At 33.7% G+C, this 20,244-nt stretch overlaps 1 protein-coding gene across 2 annotated transcripts in view; it reads left to right on the plus strand.

Annotated features, from left to right (window-relative positions):
* The window catches only part of VPS50 (VPS50 subunit of EARP/GARPII complex), a 132,981-nt gene that overhangs the window by 50,450 nt on the left and 62,287 nt on the right, over positions 1-20,244 (plus strand). For both annotated transcript variants that reach the window (XM_041727498.1, XM_041727497.1), the window contains exons 13-14: positions 11,130-11,262; positions 14,159-14,247. In XM_041727498.1, coding sequence (XP_041583432.1) covers positions 11,130-11,262; positions 14,159-14,247 — 222 coding nt within the window. The remainder of the gene's footprint in view (positions 1-11,129; positions 11,263-14,158; positions 14,248-20,244) is intronic.

Raw genomic sequence — 20,244 nt, forward strand, 5'->3', positions numbered from 1 at the left:
TTAATTAGGATGTTATTGATTAAATTTATGATAATAGAGCTGGCTAAAGCTGGTTGAAATTTTCCCAACCATTTAAAATTTTTCATTTCCAAATGAGCGTAATGAGTTTTGAGTTCTGTTTTTGAAATGAACTTGATTGATAATGTAGTAATACTTTGGTGAAAAATTGAGTTTTGTTTTTTTTTTAAAAAACTTTATGAAATAATTTCAGTATGTGTGTGTTTTTTTTTTAAAGATTCATTTATTCATGAGAGACACACAAAGAGAGAAGCAGAGACATAGGCAGAGGGAGAAGCAGACTCCCTAGGGGGAGCCTGATGTGGGATTTGATCCCAGGATCTTGGGATCACCACTTGAGCCAAAGGCAGATGCTAACCACTGAGCCACCGAGGTGCCCTTCAGTATGTGTTTTCTCAGAGTCTGGCACACTGGAGGTATTTAGTAAATGTTTCTTGAGTAAATTGGATTGTCCTCTTTGTCTCAGACTAATTGGTATAATGTTGACACATTCAAATTTAAGTTAAGTATGAGGGAAAGAGAACCAACATTGTGTACCTTCTGTGTACTGTGTACTTTTTCTAAAGTTTCTATTTATTTATTTGAGAGAGAGAGAGAGTGGGGTAGGAGAGGCAGAGAGAGAGAGACTCTCAAGCAGACTGAGCTGAGCATGGAGCCTAACACTTGGCTCCATCTCATAACGCTGAGATCATGACCTGAGCTGAAATAAAGATGCTTAACCGACTGAGCCACCCAGGTGCTCTTCTGCCATGTACTTTTGCAAATGGTTTATATGCATACATCATAGAAAGACAAACTGAAGGCTGGTTTAATGTTTCATTCTTCTAGGCTTTAAAAATTTTATTATAGGGATCCCTGGGTGGCGCAGCAGTTTGGCGCCTGCCTTTGGCCCAGGGCGCGATCCTGGAGACCCGGGATCGAATCCCACGTTGGGCTCCCGATGCATGGAGCCTGCTTCTCCCTCTGCCTGTGTCTCTGCCTCTCTCTCTCTCTCTCTGTGTGACTATCATAAATAAATAAAAATTTAAAAAAAATAAAAAATTTATTATAAATAATATCTCGATATTGAATTATAATTCAGCGTCAGTTTCTTTGACGGTTAGTAAATATCTTTAGTAAGATCTTTGAACATACCGTTTATTTTGATGTTCATATAGAAACCTAAAGAAAATTCCTCTTTTTAGCAAAAAACATGTTTCTATTCCCAAATTCTCAGAACATTTTATGTTATGAAGAATATATTTTTTCTCATCAGTTAAGCATGCTTTTGCTTCTGTGTAACTCTGTAACTGTCTCATTATTCTTTTACTGTTTTCTGACTTAAAATAGTCTGGTATTTATATGTTATTACATTACTTAGAGTCTTTATAGAGTTAGAATGTAGATTATATAAGTAGTTGCTCAAATTAAGCAATCATTAATTAACATGATGTTTACTTTAAAAAATATACATATTTGAAATCATAGAAGTAAAACATTGATAGTAGAAAAATATACATAAGCAAAAAGAAGAAAATAAAAATTAATATTTATGCATGCAAAACTGGTTCTTTTAATGTGTATGTAAGTGAATAACTTTTAAAAGTAGGATTATGCTGTACAGTTTTATAACATTTTCCCCCACTTTCTATGTTATAAATAATTTTTCATTTAAGTAAATATGCTACCCGCATAACTTTTAATAGCTTGACAATATTTCAGTGTAAGATCTTCTGGATTAATTAACCAATTTTCTATTCTTAGATATTTGTTTTATTTCTAGCTTTTGTCATTATGAACAACACTGTAGTAAATATTCTTAAAGCTAAATCTTTGCACACATCTTTAATTATTGAGGGTAAGTGAGAAGAAAGGAAATTGCATTGTCAAAGGCTTTGCATTTATAAGGTTTTGGTTCATTTTTTCCAAAGTTGCCCTCTAGAAAGTGTTTCAATTTATACTCCCCATCAGTGATGTCTGCTTTTATCCTTTCCCTGTACTCATGAATGCTGATTATTTTGTATTTATTAGCTTAATTGTCAGATACCAGAAGGTAGCATATCAAGAATAATTTATGTTGTTTATCACACAGGAATATTTAGGATGTAGACGAAATTAAACTGGGATATTTAATTGATTGTTGGGGTTAATTTGGTTGATTTGTTGGATAGGTGAGTAGATATTTCTCTCATTGGAAACTACATATTTGAACATTTGGTCAAAGAGAGAAGTCTTTTCAGTTAGAAGAGTAATATTATACATTTCCTTGAGTGGCTTCCGCAGATCTGTTATAAAATACTCCAAAGAGGGATCTCTGGGTGGCGCAGCGGTTTGGCGCCTGCCTTTGGCCCAGGGCGCGATCCTGGAGACCCGGGATCGAATCCCACATTGGGCTCCTGGTGCATGGAGCCTGCTTCTCCCTCTGCCTGTGTCTCTGCCTCTCTCTCTCTCTCTCTGTGACTATCATAAATAAATAAAAATTTTAAAAAAATTAAAATAAAATAAAATACTCCAAAGAATAAGGCTGTCAGATTTATTATCACATATTTGTACCATCACGACTCCTATATTTTCTTACATATGAATATATATTGATTTCTATATATTTAAGATAAAATAAAAACTAAGCTTTACTAATTTTTAAAAACTCAAACTTAATGATCAAAAGACAGGTAAGGAAAAATGTTCCATGCTGTTTATTCTCTGAATTGTCAAGAACCATGAAGGTTCTGAAATTTCATCCTACTTACAAACTGACAAGCTAGCCTGTTACCCTTTCATGGATGCAGGCATAAGACACAACGCTCCATTTTCTTAATACTCTGACTTGCTAAGTATAAACCAGTTTCCTTATCATTACTCTGCTTTGTTAATCAAGTATCAGTTCAGTTCAACAAGTATAGATACGGCTTTACAGAATATATAACCCAGTAAGGTGTCAACATTAATTTTGGTCAGAGGTAGGATAAGAAAAGTTCAAACAGCATAAAGTGTCATTGGGCTCAACACCTTTCTTTAAGGCATCTAAGGAAGGTAAAACTATCTTATAACAATAAGATAGGAGGTTGCAAGTTTTGAGCTAGGTCTTAGATTTCAATAGGCACAATGTATGTGGCTGGGTCCAGGGGATAGTAAGGTACTATCCTGAGCAATGGCATGAGAAAAGTAGAGCATAGAGCAGGCAAAAGCAACCATAGGTTGTCCAGCTTGGTTTAACTGGATTTTCAGTATTGAAGATTTAGTTGTTTACAGTGTTATCTGGGACTGTGAGTGCCTCTGGAGTGCACGTTTTGGGCTGTAGTTATCTGGGTAGCCAGTCTTCCCTCTTTGGCTGGAAATGGAAGGGTTTTCTGGTCACTTGTGTGGCGAGGCCTCTGGGCTGTCCAAGTCGAAGAATCTGTCAATGTAATGTAGACTCCTGGATGAATTGTGTGTGTGTGTGTTGTTGAGGGAGGGTTGGGAATAGATGTTAAAGAACCAACCTGTTTTTAGGACATGGCATGCACTGCCAGCAGAAACAAAAAAATAATTTACTGATAGAAAGCCATTCTTGAGATCTGTCAAGAAACCCTATTTTTAATTTGATAGTGTTCTTACATTTAAATACTGTCCCTTTTTTGGGTGCCAATCTCAGCTTAGAGGTTCACAGCATTTTATCACCTGTAATTTTGAAAAATAAATTATGTATTCTAATTATACCTGCTTTGCTTGTTTTATTTGTATTAAGATGTCTCATTTGATTCAGGCCATATTTAACAGCAATTCGAAAAACCTGAGAATCATTTAAAGGCAACCCTTCTGTTTTACAATTTAAAAGATGCTAGTTATTTGGTTCCAAGTTAGCATCATTTATATCATACAGAAAATATGATTTAATGGGTATATACAATTTTAGTATTAATGATAAAATGCCCTGGAGATGGGAGTGACTATTTTCTCACCATGATATATTTGTGTTTTTATACCATGAATGAATCCAGTTTGGTACAAGGAAAGTTGTGCTATAGCATATGTATAATTGTTGTCTTTGGAGAGTCATAGTGTTTAAAGCTTCAGAGAGAATGTAGGTTATTTGTTTCATCCCTAGGGGTGTCTAGATGAATGAAGTGATATTACAGCATCATGACCAAGTAAGTCACAAAGTTGGGCCCTAAGCCCAAACGTGTGCTATCTGCTCCACTATACTGTGCACGTCTCTGGCTTCCAATGGCTAGAAAGTACTGACGATGTTCAATTTTATACAGCTTGGCCTTTAATAGACGTAATTAGAGGTTGGAGAGATCTTGTAATTGCTTGGCTCAGCCACTTTCTTAGGTCCAGAGTTCAGCCTCCCCAGAGATGTTTCTAGCTCCTGGGCCTAGTGCTGTTTGGATCTGCAGCATGCTTCCTGAAGCCTCCCAGACAAGCCGTGGTCCTCCCCACCAGCTTCTTCTACATCACTCACAGTGTTAACAGCATTCATCTGAAGATACTGCTAACTCTTTGTTGTTTTTTGAAATCCATCTATCAGTGTGTATATGAAGTTGGGGATGGGGGATGGCAGCCCTGGGAGTTTTGGATCTCTGTGTGGATGCCAAGACATCTGTTCCCTTTATGTTTGTCAGGATGTGATTAGAGTGTTAAATCTAAGTGAAGCAAGAACGAAAAATACCTTAAGGATACTCCTAAGAATTTTTATTTTGACGTTTTAACATAAAAATCATCTTCCTGAAATTTTTTTAGGTATTTGGTAATAGAGATTTCTGATCAGGGTAAAAGTAAATTAGTAAGAATTAAAAAACTAAATCTAGTAGCCTCCTTTTTTCATATGAACCACTTAGCTTTGCACTTAATCCACTTTTAAAAGGTGGCATTTTTTTTTCATTGTGTGCTTCAAATTGGGAAAGGCTGCTTGTATTCATTTCACATGTTTTGAAAATAGCCTCTATATTCTTACTTATTGTTTATAATTAAGGCTAAGATGTTGCTGGTTTTACTAAGCTGATTTTATGATTTAAATTTTGACCAGGTAGGTAGGTTGAGATGGTTAAATAGCAGAAATGGAAGGTGCAAAATGTTACTTTTAGCTGACAGTGATGAAATAGGTTATCATATCTGTGGATTTTTTGAAAGTGTTAGGATTTGATTAAGAAGCCTATTTTGATGTTTGAATAGTGAAGCATAATGGAAATGCAGTGTTGAACTTTTTACATTATAACATCCAGATTTGTGAATATCCTCCAAATCCTGCTCCTTAGGATATTTGTTACCTTTTACAGTCCTCAGGGTTACTAGATGTATATGTTATCTGTATAGAGGTTATGGATTAAAAAAAATAGATTACTTAAAATATTCTTTCTTTTTTGCATATTTTTTTGAGATATTTCTAAAGCACTGTACTTTTTTTTTTCTTTTCCCCTCACTTCACAACTTTTGCTGAATAAATTGATACTAGCTTTCAGCAAAGAATGGCAGTGGAGAATAGCTCTAGAACACCGTAATATTTGATAATTAAATTTCTACTTCCTATATATTCTCAATATATTCTTAATTTTTAAAACAATTTAAGGACATGTTATTTTAGTTCTTTGGGATGTCTCTTTGTGAATATTTTCTAAATTGACCAGTTGAAGACTTTCATTGCTACTACTGATAGGTAATACAAACATGGAACTGGAATTGCAATATGGCACTCCTCTGCCTTCAGTATTCCTGGTCTTATTCTAAATGAATCCTCCCTTAATTGAGACTTGAACTGTGATGAAATGTTAGTATTTAGTGACTGGTGGATGGATTAAACTAGTGGCAAGGTAGGCAGAGCCAGTAATCTCTAACACTGTTTTATGAAAGGTGAAACTTCAGTCCTGAGTGGTTTGTTGTTTGAGGACATATGACCACTAAGTTGTGGAACTAGTACTGGCTGAACCAGACAGCTCTTCTCTAGTCTTTTTTCTATTATGCCCTGCTGGTGTGAAGAAGAATAAATGTCTGAGTAGAAGTTTGATGGGCTGTTAATTAGGACACTCAAAATTCTCTTCTTGGCCTGCCTTTTATTTTTTGATTATTTATGCAGTTATTTGTTTATTTGCTGTTTTCCTTAAATTTCTTTTGTTATAGTTGTGATTCACCTATGTCTGTGTGATAAGATTCTCTACTTGAAATTTAGAGGTGATTTTCATAAATTAATGAGAGAACACTAGTTGAAATGATTTTAGTAATAAGGTGTTAAAAGCATAACAATCATTTGTTGCAATTAGAGTTGATGCCAGTTGGTTATATGGTATACTGGAAAGCGGTTTTGGAGTCTAGTTTTAAAATGAAATGACACTTTTAACTTATTGCCAGCATTGTCTTCAAATGCAGAAATTAACATATCCAGGCTTAAATGCACCAAAAATGATATCTTTTTATCTATTCTACCTTGCCCTCTTTCCTTAAACTATATACTGTATATGTATGTAGTACAATGAATCTCTACATTTGTTTATATTTTAGAGTATAAATTTAGGCAAGAGTCATCTTATTATTTGGTGCTCAGTATGTCATAGTCTTAGGTTTGTACATATGAACATATTTGTGAAGATAATAAAATTTGGATTCTTTTGGAAGACTTTTTAGGCATGTGCAGTGGTTTAGCTAGATTTGTGAATTTTTACACTTGGAACTATTTGGTGAGAAAAAGCTTTCTGTAACTTCAATAATTTTGACTTTTTTGGAAAGGAATTTACATATACATCTCTTTGTATCTCTTCCAAACTCATTAAATTTCAGCAAATCATCAAGAGGTAACATAGTAAAAAACCTCCTTTCCCTCAAATAACTAGGCAAATAATGTAGCTAGACAGTGGCTGGGTTGAAAATAGAAGGTAGCAGTAGTTCTAAGATTCAATTTTCTGGTTTGTTAAACTGTGACAAGTATAATAAAAATTAATTGGTGAACTATAACAATTATTTGTATAGTCATAATTTTTCTTTGGGAAGAAATAAGACTAACACTGTCTTCCTTTTATCTATCCAAAAGAATGTTGGGATATAATTATATTAAATTTATTTGCATAATATAAATATAAATTTATGTAAAGTTGAGTTTATGAAGATGAAAAAAATTGACTTGTAAAAGAATACCTTTATTCAGGTGAATGATTGCTGAGTTGCAGCCCAGAACTTTTTTGTGAATTTTTTTCCTCTCTGCTTTAGCTTTTTCTTGACCTTGTGCATCAGTAACAAGTTTTTTATTACATGTGTGCTTTAAGAGATACATAATGATGGGATAAAAATAAACCAAGGGGGAAAAGAATCAAGACTGGTTCATTGTATAGGTGGTAATTACAAAAGTAAACATGGAAAGTAGACATAAAAAATCACTTCAAATTATGGCATAAGTAAGCAAAAGTATTTTATATTAACCTCTGCAAGCTATGTGTAAATCTGGATGGTCATTCTAATACTTCTGTGAATACGTACCTATAGCAAATGTGGTGTATTTAGAGAAATGTCACTTCCTCCTATGTTTCTTTCATTATTTCATCCCTGACCCCACCTTGTAAAGGTAACTAACTACAGTGTTTTCCCTGTTTATCTTCCCTATGTTTATTTTTGTTATATCAGATATGTGCATTAAATTTTTCCTATTTCTTATGTCTATAATTTTAAATATATTTTATATATATCACATATATATAACTTATACAGAGAAGTTAAAATTTTTCCCTTTCTCATGTATGTATGTATAAAGGGGAAATTTTTTTAAAAAGTTTAATTCCAATAGAGTTAACATACAGTGTGATGTTAGTTTCAGGTGTATTGTATGTTGATTCAACAATTCAATATATTAGTGCTCATCAAGATAAGTGTACTCTTTTTTCTTTTTCTTTTCTTTTTTTTTTTTTTGAGGGAGAGAGAGAGCATACATGGGAAGAGGGGAGGGCAGAAGGAGAGAGGAGGAGAGAATCTTAAGCAGGTTCTACACCCATCACAGAGCCTGATGCAGGGCTCGATCTCATAAACTGAGCCAAAACCAAGAGTCAGGTGCTTAACCAGCTGAGCCACGCAGGTGCCCCAAGATAAGTGTGCTTTTAGTTCCCTTCACCTATTTCACCCATCCTCTCACCCACTTCCCCTCTTGGATGGTGCTAGAGAAGATAATGCCAAGTGAAATATATCAGAGAAGAAATTTATGTGGAATAGGAAACAAAAAAGAATGAGCAAAGGAAAGAAAAGAGACAAACTAAAAAACAGGTTGTTAAGTATAGAGAACAAACAGATGGTTTCCAGGAGAAATTGTTTTAATTAAAAAATTTAAGTATGCATGTATCAGCTTATTATTTTTCATAGTTGCATAGTGCTCTTTTGTGTGTATGAACAGTAGTTTATTCAACCAGTCTCCTGTTTGGACATTTAGATAGATTGCAGTATTTTGCAGTTATAAATAATCCTTCACAATGAATAACCTTGTGTATATGTATTTTTGCATTGTTTGAGGTGTATCTTCAGGACAAATTCCTAGAAGTGGGATTGCTGGGTCAAGGGGAATTGTACATATGTGATTTTGTTAAACAGTGCCAAATTCCCCTCCATAGGGTTAGATCATTTATCATTCCCACCAGCAATGAATGACAGTGGGTGCTTTTTCACAGCCTTGACAATAGAATATATAGAGTGTCAAAGATAAGTAAAGCCAAATGCTAATTAAAGTTGTATGGACAGATTTTAACCATTGTTTACTGTTGAAACAGGGAAAAGAATCCGGTGTGAAACAGGCTCACCTTCCATTTGTACAGAGGTGACAAGGGCATTTTAAAGGGAGGGGGATGAGATGGGCCTCAGAGTCAGAGAATGAAAACTTACAGAAAACAGGAAGTGGAGGTTAGTTCCTGTGAAGCTCATCTGGGTTTGCTAACTGTGGCTTCTTGAAGTTAGGCCCCCTCTTTCCCTCAGAGGCTGGGAGACAGGGGACCTATCTTCAGGGCTTAGCTGAAACGACAGTAAATTCTTTTGGCAGACTTGAGTTTTCTCAGGCAGGTACTTTAACAGGAACTAGGGTCATCCTAGGGATCTAGCCTTGAGCTATTAGAAGCTATGTTAGTGGTTTTTTGTTTGTTGTTGTTGTTTTTTTTTTTTTAAATTATTTATTTACTCATGAGAGATGGAGAGGGGCAGAGGGAGAACCAGGCTCCCTGTGGGGAGCCCGATGCGGGACTCGATCCCAGGATCCCGACCTGAGCCAAAGGCAGATGCTCAACCACTGAGCCACCCAGGTGCCCCGATGTTAGTATTTTATGCAAGTCTTTATAGGCCAAGAATGAGGGCTAGTTGAAAAGAGAGCTTAGAGGATCTTGGCTAGAGTTTGGTCAAGGAGAGAATCTTTGATATGGTCAGCTTTAAAACTCTCACCAATCTGATGAATGAAAATTTGTGTCTTATTTTAATTTTAATGTACATTTGCCCTATTAAAGAGTGAAATTGGACGTGTTTTCATATGTTCAATGGCCATTTTTGTATCTCTACTTGTGCAGTTTGCTTGTGACTTCTTTCCATTCTTCTATAGGATGTTTGGTCTTTTTCACCAAAACTTTTAAGAGTTCTTTATAAATGCAGCATATTAATTCTTTGTCATGATATATGTTGTGAATATCTTTTTAAGTTTGTCATTTGTCTTTTGATTTTGTTTATGGTGTTTTGTTTTGCCATGTAAATTCTTTTTAAAAAATTTATGTATTAAATGTATCACATCTTAAATTTTATTATCTCTGATATTTGAGTCCTAATTAAAACAGCTTTCCCTGTATCAAGCTGATAGAAGACTTAAGTTTTCTTCTAGTGCTAGTTGAGTTTTAGTTTTTACATTTTAATCTCTTAATAACTTGGAGCTTATTCTTATGTATAGTATGAGGAGTGGGTTATTATTTGTATATATACATGTTATTTTTTTGTATTAATTTTATAACCTGCTACCTAGCTGAATTATTTTATTTTTTGATTAGTTTTATTATTGGTTCTCTACGAATTATATTCTAAATATATTAACATGTCATTTTCAGATAGAAATAGTTTGATTTCTTGTTTTCCTGTTTATTTGCTTCTTACTCTTTTCTCTAGTCTAATCACATTGACAGATACTTCCAGAACATTGTTAAATAGGGGTGGGGATAGTGGGCATCCTTATCTTGTTCCTGACCACAGTGCTTATGCCATAGTTTCCTTATCTTAAGGAAATATCCATTTTTATTTTTTAGGAGTTATTATTAGGAACAGCTGTTGAATTTTGTCAAAAGGTTTATTCCAGCATCTATTAGGATAATCATTTGGTTTTTCTTGTAAGACTGTTAATATGGTGAATTATATTAATAAATTTCATAAGATTGAACCATCCTGCCATTCTTGGCATAAGCCCAACTTGTACAGTCTGACTCTGGAGTTTAACAACTCCTTTATTTTACAACTTCCTAGTTGAGTTTCAGAGATTTGACATGCTTGCACAGAAGTGAACTGAGCCATACAAGTTAGTATTTTTATTAGTTGCTTGATGAATGTTTTAATAAACAAGGAGCTTAGAGGAGGGAAAGATCATTACGGAGAGAAAAAGCATTTTGAAAGAGAGAGGACCACTACCAACCTGTGCTATATTAAACGTCAAACACACCATAGCTATATTTACTATGTAGTTTATTTCTACTAGCTATTTACTTTGGAGGGCTTAATATACCAGTCTTACTAGCCTTTCAGTACTTTATCAGCATGATTGGTTGTGGTAGATTGATTTAAAAAAGGAAAAAAAGCTATGAAATCTTAAATGATGAGACAAATGCTCCATTATAACATCCAAAAAACCAGAAAGCCAGCAAAATAGATTGGAGGCATCACTCTACCTGCAGAAAAAAAAGGGCAGAATGACAAGCTGGTAGTTTATGCAAAGGATGGGGGGGGAGGAATTCTACTTATTTTCATTAGTGAGATTTGAGACCACATAGCCATGTTATATAAAATATTATTTAAAATGTTATTAATAGATATGGAATATCTATAATATCCTTGTGATTTCTAGAATTTAGAGATTGTCAAAGGTACTTAATTTTCACAAATGACATGATTGATTGATTTCCCTTTTGCAAGTTGTGATAATTTTTAAAGTTGACTTTTTAAATTTTCTTTAGCATGTTACACCAGACAGCTATATTCCATGTCTTGCTGACCTATGCAAAGCATTGTGGGAAGTTATGCTCAGCTATTACAGGACTATGGAATGGCATGAAAAGCATGACAATGAGGATACTACTTCTGCTTCTGGTAGGGTATTATTTTATTTAAAGACAACTATAAATATGCCATATTGCTGGGCTAAGGAGAAAGAAAAGGGATAGCCATGCTTTTAGGATTTCAGGGACTTAGGTGACCATAGGTGAAATGCTCACCGAAGAAAGTCATTCAGCTTCTATAAAAGCTCCATTACCTTTGGGGATTAACTGGGCCAAAGGACTTCTTAAGTACAGATATTACCAGTTTTCAGGAATATGTAATGATAGCTTTAGGACTAAATTATTAACAAAGAGCTTTTAAAAAAATTAATTGTAAACTTCGTAAGGCATAGGTCTGTCCAATTTGCTGTAAGATTAATGCTAATGTTTAATATGAAATCTATTTGCTAATTTTCAAGTTGTACTAATAAAGCTAGATTCTAAGAATTAGTAATTATATTTTTCTGGGGTGCCTGGGTGGCACAGTTGGGTGAGCCTTTGCCTTAGGTCACCATCCCAGAGTCCTGGGTTTGAGCCCCATGTCGGACTCCCTACTTAGTGGGGAGCCTCCTTCTCTTTCCGCCTTTCCCCCCACCACCATGTTCTCTTCCTCTCTCAAATAAATAAATAAAATCTTTAAAAAATACAGCAGGACTTAAATTTAATAAAAAGCAAGGTTGTAAAATATTAATCTTTGAATGGAAAACACCACTTTAAATGACTATGGTATTGTCAGCTACATATAAAGAACAAATATTTGAGAAATTATATTAACTAGACAATATATTTAAATTACTTCATTTGTATAATTATATATCTTAAGTGGTTATCCTTGAACAATAGATTAAGTATTCAAAATAGTTTTATTTTTTTCTTTTTATTTTTTTTCAAAATAGTTTTAAAAGTAATAAATGTTTTTATCCGTGTTCTGTTTAATATGGGCAAAATAAATTATACTGCACAAGTTTTTTGTATTGCATACAATTTAATGTAGCTAATCAAATTATTTTAGTAACTTCTAATTTCTGAGGTCTTGGTTTCTATGTTTGGGTGGATGGAAGAATACAAATAGTATTGTAGGATTCTGGTAGTACAGAAGACATAAGTTTAATATTTGTCTTGATTCTTAAGCTTATAAATATAGATAGCAAAAAATAACAGGAAAATTTTATAGAAGCATTTTCATCCTTTTATAAATATTGCTGGGGGGGGGGGTGATGATAAAGGAAGGGAAAGAGGGGAAAGCAAGAGAAGAGGTGGGCATTGAGTCAGGTTTCTAGGTCAGACTGTTTTTAACCCAGCTCCTATGCTGTCATCCCTGTAACTACCTCTATGAGCCTGGGCTTTACAGTCAGAGATACCTGGCTTCGGATTTTACTGCTATTTTCCAAAGATGAGAAATGAGACCTCAGTTTCTTTCTTAAAATGGTAGGTAAAAAAACCAAAACAAACCTCAGGAACACATCTACCTGTAGGTTTGCTGTAAAGTTTAGGGAAAATGTAAAGTCCTTACACTGTAGATTGTTAATATCAAAGGAAATAGGTCAAGAGATGATATTAATAATGATGGTTGATGATGAAATGTCCATAAACCCTTTTTTCTTTTTTTTTTAAATCTCAGGTGACTTAGGGAATTGCTTGCTGGGACTCCAGATCTTCACAAGTTTATCCTTTTTTAGCAACTTTTATTTTTTTCTAGGTGCAGAAACTCTTAAGACATTTCAGCACCTCTTTTCTCTTTTCTAATACATCATTTAAGGAGAAACCAGAGACAAAATTTGGAACAAAATTAATACACACTTCAGATACAGGATGAGAGTTTAGGGGACAACACATACTCATCATAGTGAAGTTTGCTTTTTTGCTTCAGGCTCATAGTTTGTGTGTATTGTTGTATATATGGATGTATTTTCATTGGGGTGTAGAGTCATACTTAAAACACTGTTTGAGCCTTATATACTTAATCCTCTTCACTACAATTCCTTGCTTGACCCGATTCTGTATATCTTAAGAAGGTCAGGACTCTGATTAGCTTAACAGGTGACAATATATAGAACTCTAAAAAGTCATTTGTTCACCTGAAATTATTTTTTTCATATTCACATTAAGAAATATAATTATAGGAGTCGGTACTTTGAAAATTTTTCTCCACAGAACTTCATAAAGCTGATAGGGTCTTAAGAGGTCAACTGCTGTAGCTCCATAGTGATACTACTGGTATCCTAACATTTTACCATTCTAAAGTAAAACTCTAAAACTGTTGTCCAGGTGAACTGTCCTGAGCTGCTGGGTCCCTAATAGCCAAACCATACAGTTAATAAGGCTTAAGCTGTTGGAGAGTGGTCAGATGTACATTAGTCATGAATATGGGACCTGGCCAATGCAAGGGCCTTTTGCTGGTTACCAGTGGTCATTATGCTAGCCTGAGATGAAATAATATCCTCAGTTGTTCCACACAGTTCATTCCATACAGTTCACATGCCTTCAAAAGGGCATAATCTTTTTAATATAAATGTATATAATTGTATTTCAGTTGCTTTTATGAGGAAATTTGTTTTGAAACAGGTCTACCTGGTAAAGTGGGGCATTGTTAGATTATCTGGAATGGGTAAGATTATTCTGGATCATGAAAAATGTAAACCATATGCATCATTACCTTACTGTGCAAGCAGTTCTGCAGTCTGTACCCTTGTCAACATAGATGTTAACTGATAATTAGGTTAATGAGTCCTGTAATGCCCTGGCAGTAGGCAGTATATAAATCATTGAGGACCCTGTCTCTGGGATCACCCTAATCCTAACACCTGTTTTAGACATTGTTTTGGTTGTATAAATATTAAACATATTTTCTGTATTTTACATAGGCTTACAATATATGAGAGTTAAAATGACTTTTTTGGAAAAAATGTAAAGCAAATCTGAAAACGTGTATTCTCTTTTATTTTCAGAAGGGAGTAATATTGGTACTGAAGAGACTAATTTTGATCGTGGCTACATAAAAAAGAAATTAGAACATGGACTTACACGAATATGGCAGGTTTGGGTTTTTTATATCTTTTTTTTACAAATGCAATAGAAAGTTTCATGTCAAAGTTGTTTTAGAAATTCAGTGTTTGAATTTTCTGTTATTTGTATTCCTTATAGAGTTAATTCTATGTTAGTTTTTCTTTGGACTAAATCTATCATTCAATTTCTATACTAAAGTTCACAATTGTATTTGACTATAAGTCTTTTAATTTGAAAATCTCCATTGGAAATATACGTGTATTCCTTGATTGTATTTCTGCTTTTAGTGTCCTAGCAAATATATGCTTTCCTAAAGAAACTGCTTTCTTGTTGAGATACTCTTTATTTTTATTTCATTTATTTGTGTTTTCTATTATTTTTAGGAAAAGGATAACTAAATAGGTCCCATAGTTGGGCTGAATCTAGTATAGAATGAAAAAAGATTTTCGCAGGCAATGATTTTTGTCCCTTGAGGTCATCTTACATGTTTATTGGCAGAATGTATCTACTTAACTTTTTTTTGGCAGTTTAATAGCATAGTTGTTATCAGATAATTAAATTTGTTAATTTGTTAAAATGTATTGCTTCCTAGATAAAAGTGTGATTTCTTTGAAGATAACTTTTTTGTTCTTTTTGGACTGTTCTTTTGGATCATATGGTAATTCTATTTTTAATTTTTTGAGGAACCTCAATACTGCTTTCCACAATGGCTGCACTGATTTACATTCCCACCAGTAGTGCATAAGAATTCCTTTTTTCCACATCCACACCAACACTTGTTATTTCTTGTCTTTTTGATTTTAGCCATTCTAATAGTTCTAAGGTGGTATCTCACTGTGGTTTTGATTTGCATTTCCTTGATTATTAGTGACATTGAGCATCTTTTCATGTGTCTGTTGGCTATCCATAGGTCTTCTTTGGAAAAATGTCTACTTAGGTCCTCTGCCCATTTTTAATTGGATTATTTGGAATTTTTGGTGTTGAGTTTTAATAATTATATATTTTGGGTATTAACCCCTTAATATTTTACATAAACTTACAATATATGAGAATTAAAATGATTTTTTTTTGGAAAACAAAAATGTGTGAAACAAATCTGAAAATGTATCCTTTTTTATTTTCAGAAGGGAGTGATATGCATTTGCAAATATCTTCTCCCATTCAGTAGGTTGCCTTTCCATTTTGTTGATGGTTTTTTCACCGTGATAAAGTTTTTTATTTTGGTGTAGTCCCAATACCTAGTTTTTGCTTTTGTTTTCCTTGCCTGAGGAGACATATCTGTATACCACCCAGGCAACCCTATTTTGAGTTTGTTTGTGTGTATGGTATAAGAAAGTGGTCTATGGGGCGACTAGGTGGCTCAGTTGGTTAAGCACCTGACCCTTGATTTTGGCTCAGGTCCTGATCTCAGGGTTGTGAGATTGAGCCCTACATCAGGCTCTGCACTCAGCAAGGAGTCTGCTTGGGGATTCTCTCTCACCCTCTCTCTGGTCCTCCCTCTGCTCCCTCTCTGTCTCTGTAAAATAAATAAGTAAATCTTTAAAAAAAAAAAAAAAAAAAGGAAAGTGGTCCACTTTCATTCTTTTGCATGTAGCTGTCCAGTTTTCCTAGCATCATTTATTGAAGAGATTATCTTTCCCCCATTTGTATATATATCCTTGCCTCCTTTATCGTAGATCAATTAAATGATCATTTATCATACAAATGTAGATTTATTTCTGGGCTCGCTATTCTGTTCCATGATATATGTATCTATTTTTGTGCCAGTACCATACTGTTTTGATTACTATAGCTTTGTAGCATATCTTGAAATCTGAAATTGTGATACCTCCAGCTTTGTTGTTTTTTCTCAAGATTGTTTTGGCTATTCCGAGTCTTTTTTGTGTTTCCTTACAAATTTTGGTTTACTTATTCTAGTTCTGTGAAAAATTCTGTTGGTGTTTTGATAGGGATTGTATTAAATCTGCAGGTTGCTTTGGATAGTAAGGACATTTTAACAATATTAGTTCTTCTGGTTGATGAGCATGGAATATTCTTCCATTTGTCTTGTCTTCAGTTTCTTTCATCATTGTTTAATAGTTTTCAGAAAAAAGATCTTTCACCTTTTTGGTTAAGTTTATTCCTAGGTATTTTATTCTTTTTGGCACAATAGTTAAGTGGAATTATTTTCTTAATTTCTCTTTCTGCTACTTTGTTAATAGTTTATAGGAACACTACCAATTTCTAGGTAATAAGTTTGTATCTTACAACTATACTGAATTCATTTATTACTTATAGTAGTTTTTTGGTCTAGTCTTTGTATAATATCTATGAATAATATCCAGTGACAGTTTAAATTCTTTCTTACAAATATCAATGCTTCTTATTTCTTCTTCTTGTCTGATTGCTATGGCTAGGACATCTAGTACTGTGTTGAATAAAAGTAGCAAGAGTAGGCATATTTGTCTTTTTCTTGATCTTAAAGGAAAAGTTTTTTACCATTGAGTATGATGTTAGCTGTGGGTTTTTCATATATGGCCTTTATTATATATTAAACTACTTTTTAATATACCATTAATTGTAGGTTTGGGCTGACTTTTTTCTGAATATTATGTATACTGGAAAGGGAAATCTCATACTAATTGAGTATATGTCTAAGGTCAGATATGAGTTGTTTCTTATTTAATCTCCTGATTTAGTCTCCTACTAATAGACACTAATTGTACTTAGTTGAAATTGTAGTATCTATGATAGAATTTCTGGTAATTCAGTTCCTTTGAAATATTGTCCTTGCATTTTATATAGCTAGTTTTCATTCAGTCTGGCAACTTGATATTCCTTGATGTGTTAAATATGAGGTTTAGTTTAGAGCTGTTCTTATTTAAGCATTTGGCCATTTGGAAGTGATCATGCTTTTGAGTATAGATTATTGTGTTGTAGGTTTCAAGCTTTAGAATATCTTATCTCTACCACTCCCAAGTCTCTTTGGGCCCCCACCCGCATTCTCAACTAGTTCTAAAACAGTATTTTGCATACTTTAGGAACTCTTTTGAGTATTTGTTAATTGAAATTACAAAGCTCAATTCAAATGCAAAAAGTAAAAGCTCTGAAAAACAAATGTTTCTTTCATAACACATTCAGCAGGCAAAGCCTGACCAGATTTGGATTCTTTCAGCAGTAGAACCAGAAGAGTATTGTTATAAAGCTTTTTTGTAGTATTTATTTATCTCATTAAAGTGAATATTTATATGTCACAAGAGTATTAATGTGTTTTGTTTTGAGATACTGCCTTAGACCCCAAAGGGTGTTAAACGTATATGCTATAATATGCCATAATACATTTTTAACATCTGAAATCTTGAATTCTAAAGCACAAGTGAGCATGTGACAATTTATATACGTTTATCATAAATTTATTATAGAGATAATGAAAAATGATTGAAAAGCATTAGATATTTAACCTTTTGACATAAAAACTAAACTCAAAATCAGAATGACTGATTTTTTATATGAAAATTTTATTTTCCATGCATTTTTGACTCCAATAGAAAATCTGTAAGAAGAATAGTTGTATCAGTTGTACCATTTGGTAGACACTGTGGATTTAAGAACACTGGTGAACCCATGGTACTTGACCTTATGGAGCTTACAGATCTAACTAGATGGAAAGTCTCGATCTTCCAAGATTTCCATTTTCATCTTTAAGCATTTGATATGTATGTAAGAAATTAGTCATATTATTCTTATGCATCTTATTTCTTTTTACTATAGAGAATTGGGGTTGCAATATTCTTTTTTTTTTTTTTTTTTTTTTTTTTTGGTGAACTTGAGATTTTCTCTACATCCTAGAATGCCACCCACTTTAAAATTTTTTGCTTGAGCATTTGGAAAATAACCATGTATTTCTTCTTTGTGGTGGGAGTTAATTTCTAAGTATATATTAAAGCAAGCTTATCATTAATTGTATTATTCTAATCTGTATCTTTATTTTTTCTTTGTTTCTTTGGCCTGTGTAATTCTGAGGGAGGAGTTTTAATCTTCCAGAAAGATTGTAATTTTGTCAGGTTTTTGTTTTATTTCTAACATTGGCTTTTGCTTTTTATACTTGGATGCTATGTTGATTGATGCTGCTATGCTAATAACCACTTTACCTACCTTCTTTGTATGTAATTCCCTTCATTAATATAAAAAAAAAACATATAGTTCTTTGTCCTGAGGCATTTTGCTGTGAATTCTAGTTTGCTTTATTATTACCATTGCTGTGTTTATTTTGTTCCTTTTTTTCTTTGACTGTCCCTTTATTTTAAATGCTTTTGGATCATGTTTTAGTTGTATCCTCTATAAATGTAAAAGAAATGTTATTTTGAGACAGAGACTTTATCTTTTAATTGGGCAATTAAATCTGTTTATATTTTTATTAGTGTTTTACTATTTTATTACTATTTTTTATTAGCGTTTTAATTCATATTTCTTTGTTAGAGAAGCTAAACATTTAAAAATCCTTTAATTATTGATTGGTGAATTATTTGCTCATTTTTTGTTTATAAATTCTAAATGATCTATGTGATAATGAGTAATCTTTTGTATGCAATCATATATTTTCACTTATTATATTTTCAGTGTGCAGATGATCACCATTTTTATGAGGTCAAACCATAACCTTTATTCTTTGTGACTTATGGTAAATTTGTTTCTTTTTTTTTTAATTAAAAATTCCTTTATTTTTTTTCCTGGTACTGCTACCACAATTTACAGGGCTATATACTTGATGTAACAAAAAGGAAAAGGAAAAGAAAAAGAAAAAGCTACAACAGTATAAGGGCTCAGAAATGTACATCTAATGGACACTACATTGCATTAATCAATAGCTGCACTTTTTGCAAACTGTACCTGTGGCAGTCCTGAGCAGCAGGCTTTCCTGTTAAAGCTGTAGTAACTTTTCTGACTATGGATCATTGTTCCCTCTATGGCAATTTTTTACAGTTCCTCTAATGTATTTGGGACAACTGTCTCAAAGTAACCTGCAGCTTTCCTGACAACTCTTCACTCTCTCTCCTGCTAAGATCCGTAGTCCATTTTTCTGAATTGTTTAGAACCTTCTGCTACCGTATCCACCACTTCCACCACCAGATCCATAACTACCACCATAGAGACTGCCTGAGCTTCTTCCACCAAAATTGCCCCCCTTCATGGGTCCATGATTTGATTACTGTTGTCCATTATAATTTCCAAAATCATTATGATTCCCACCACCAATGTAGTTACCTCCAAAATTTCCTTCTTCATTATAATCATCATATCTTCTACCACTGCCACCATATCCACCTCCTTGGTGCTCATATCCACCGTAGCTTCCTCTACTTCTATAACCAGGACCACCATCATAGTTATCACCATCATCTCCAAATCCATTATATCCACTATCACCTCTTCCATAACTACCTCTGCTGCCACCACCTTTACGTGACACCATAGCCTCCTCTTCCATAGAAGTTTCCACTACAACCCATAATGTTACCAGATCCACCTTCATGATGTCTTGTGATCCAGCAGATGGCATTTCTTATTTATAAAGAATAAGAAATTCACTTCACAGTTATACCCATTGATAGTGTGGTACTTCTGAACAATTTGATCAGCTCTATCATGATCATCAAAAGTTACAAAAGCAAATCCTCTTTTTTCCACTCTGCCTGTCTTCTATAACTTCGATGGTTTCCATCCTGCCATACATTTCAAAGTAGTCTCTCAAATTATATTCTTCTGTGTATCTTCTTTAATACCATCAATGACAATTTTCTTCAGTGTAAGATGGGCACCAGGCTTTACAGAATCCTCTCTAGAAACAGCTCTCTTTGGTTTGACTACAGGACCATCAACCTTGTGTAGTTGAGCACACAATCCTGCATCCATCTCTTCAACACAAGAGTAAGTCACAAAACCAAAACCCCACAACATTTTGTTTGGGGAAGTCTCTCATCACCACACAATCTGTAAGTGTGCTCCATTTTTTAGAATGTTCTCTTAAACTATCATCTGTAGCTTCAAA

This window comes from Vulpes lagopus, chromosome 13, assembly GCF_018345385.1.
Source record: "Vulpes lagopus strain Blue_001 chromosome 13, ASM1834538v1, whole genome shotgun sequence".
Lineage (NCBI taxonomy): Eukaryota > Metazoa > Chordata > Mammalia > Carnivora > Canidae > Vulpes > Vulpes lagopus.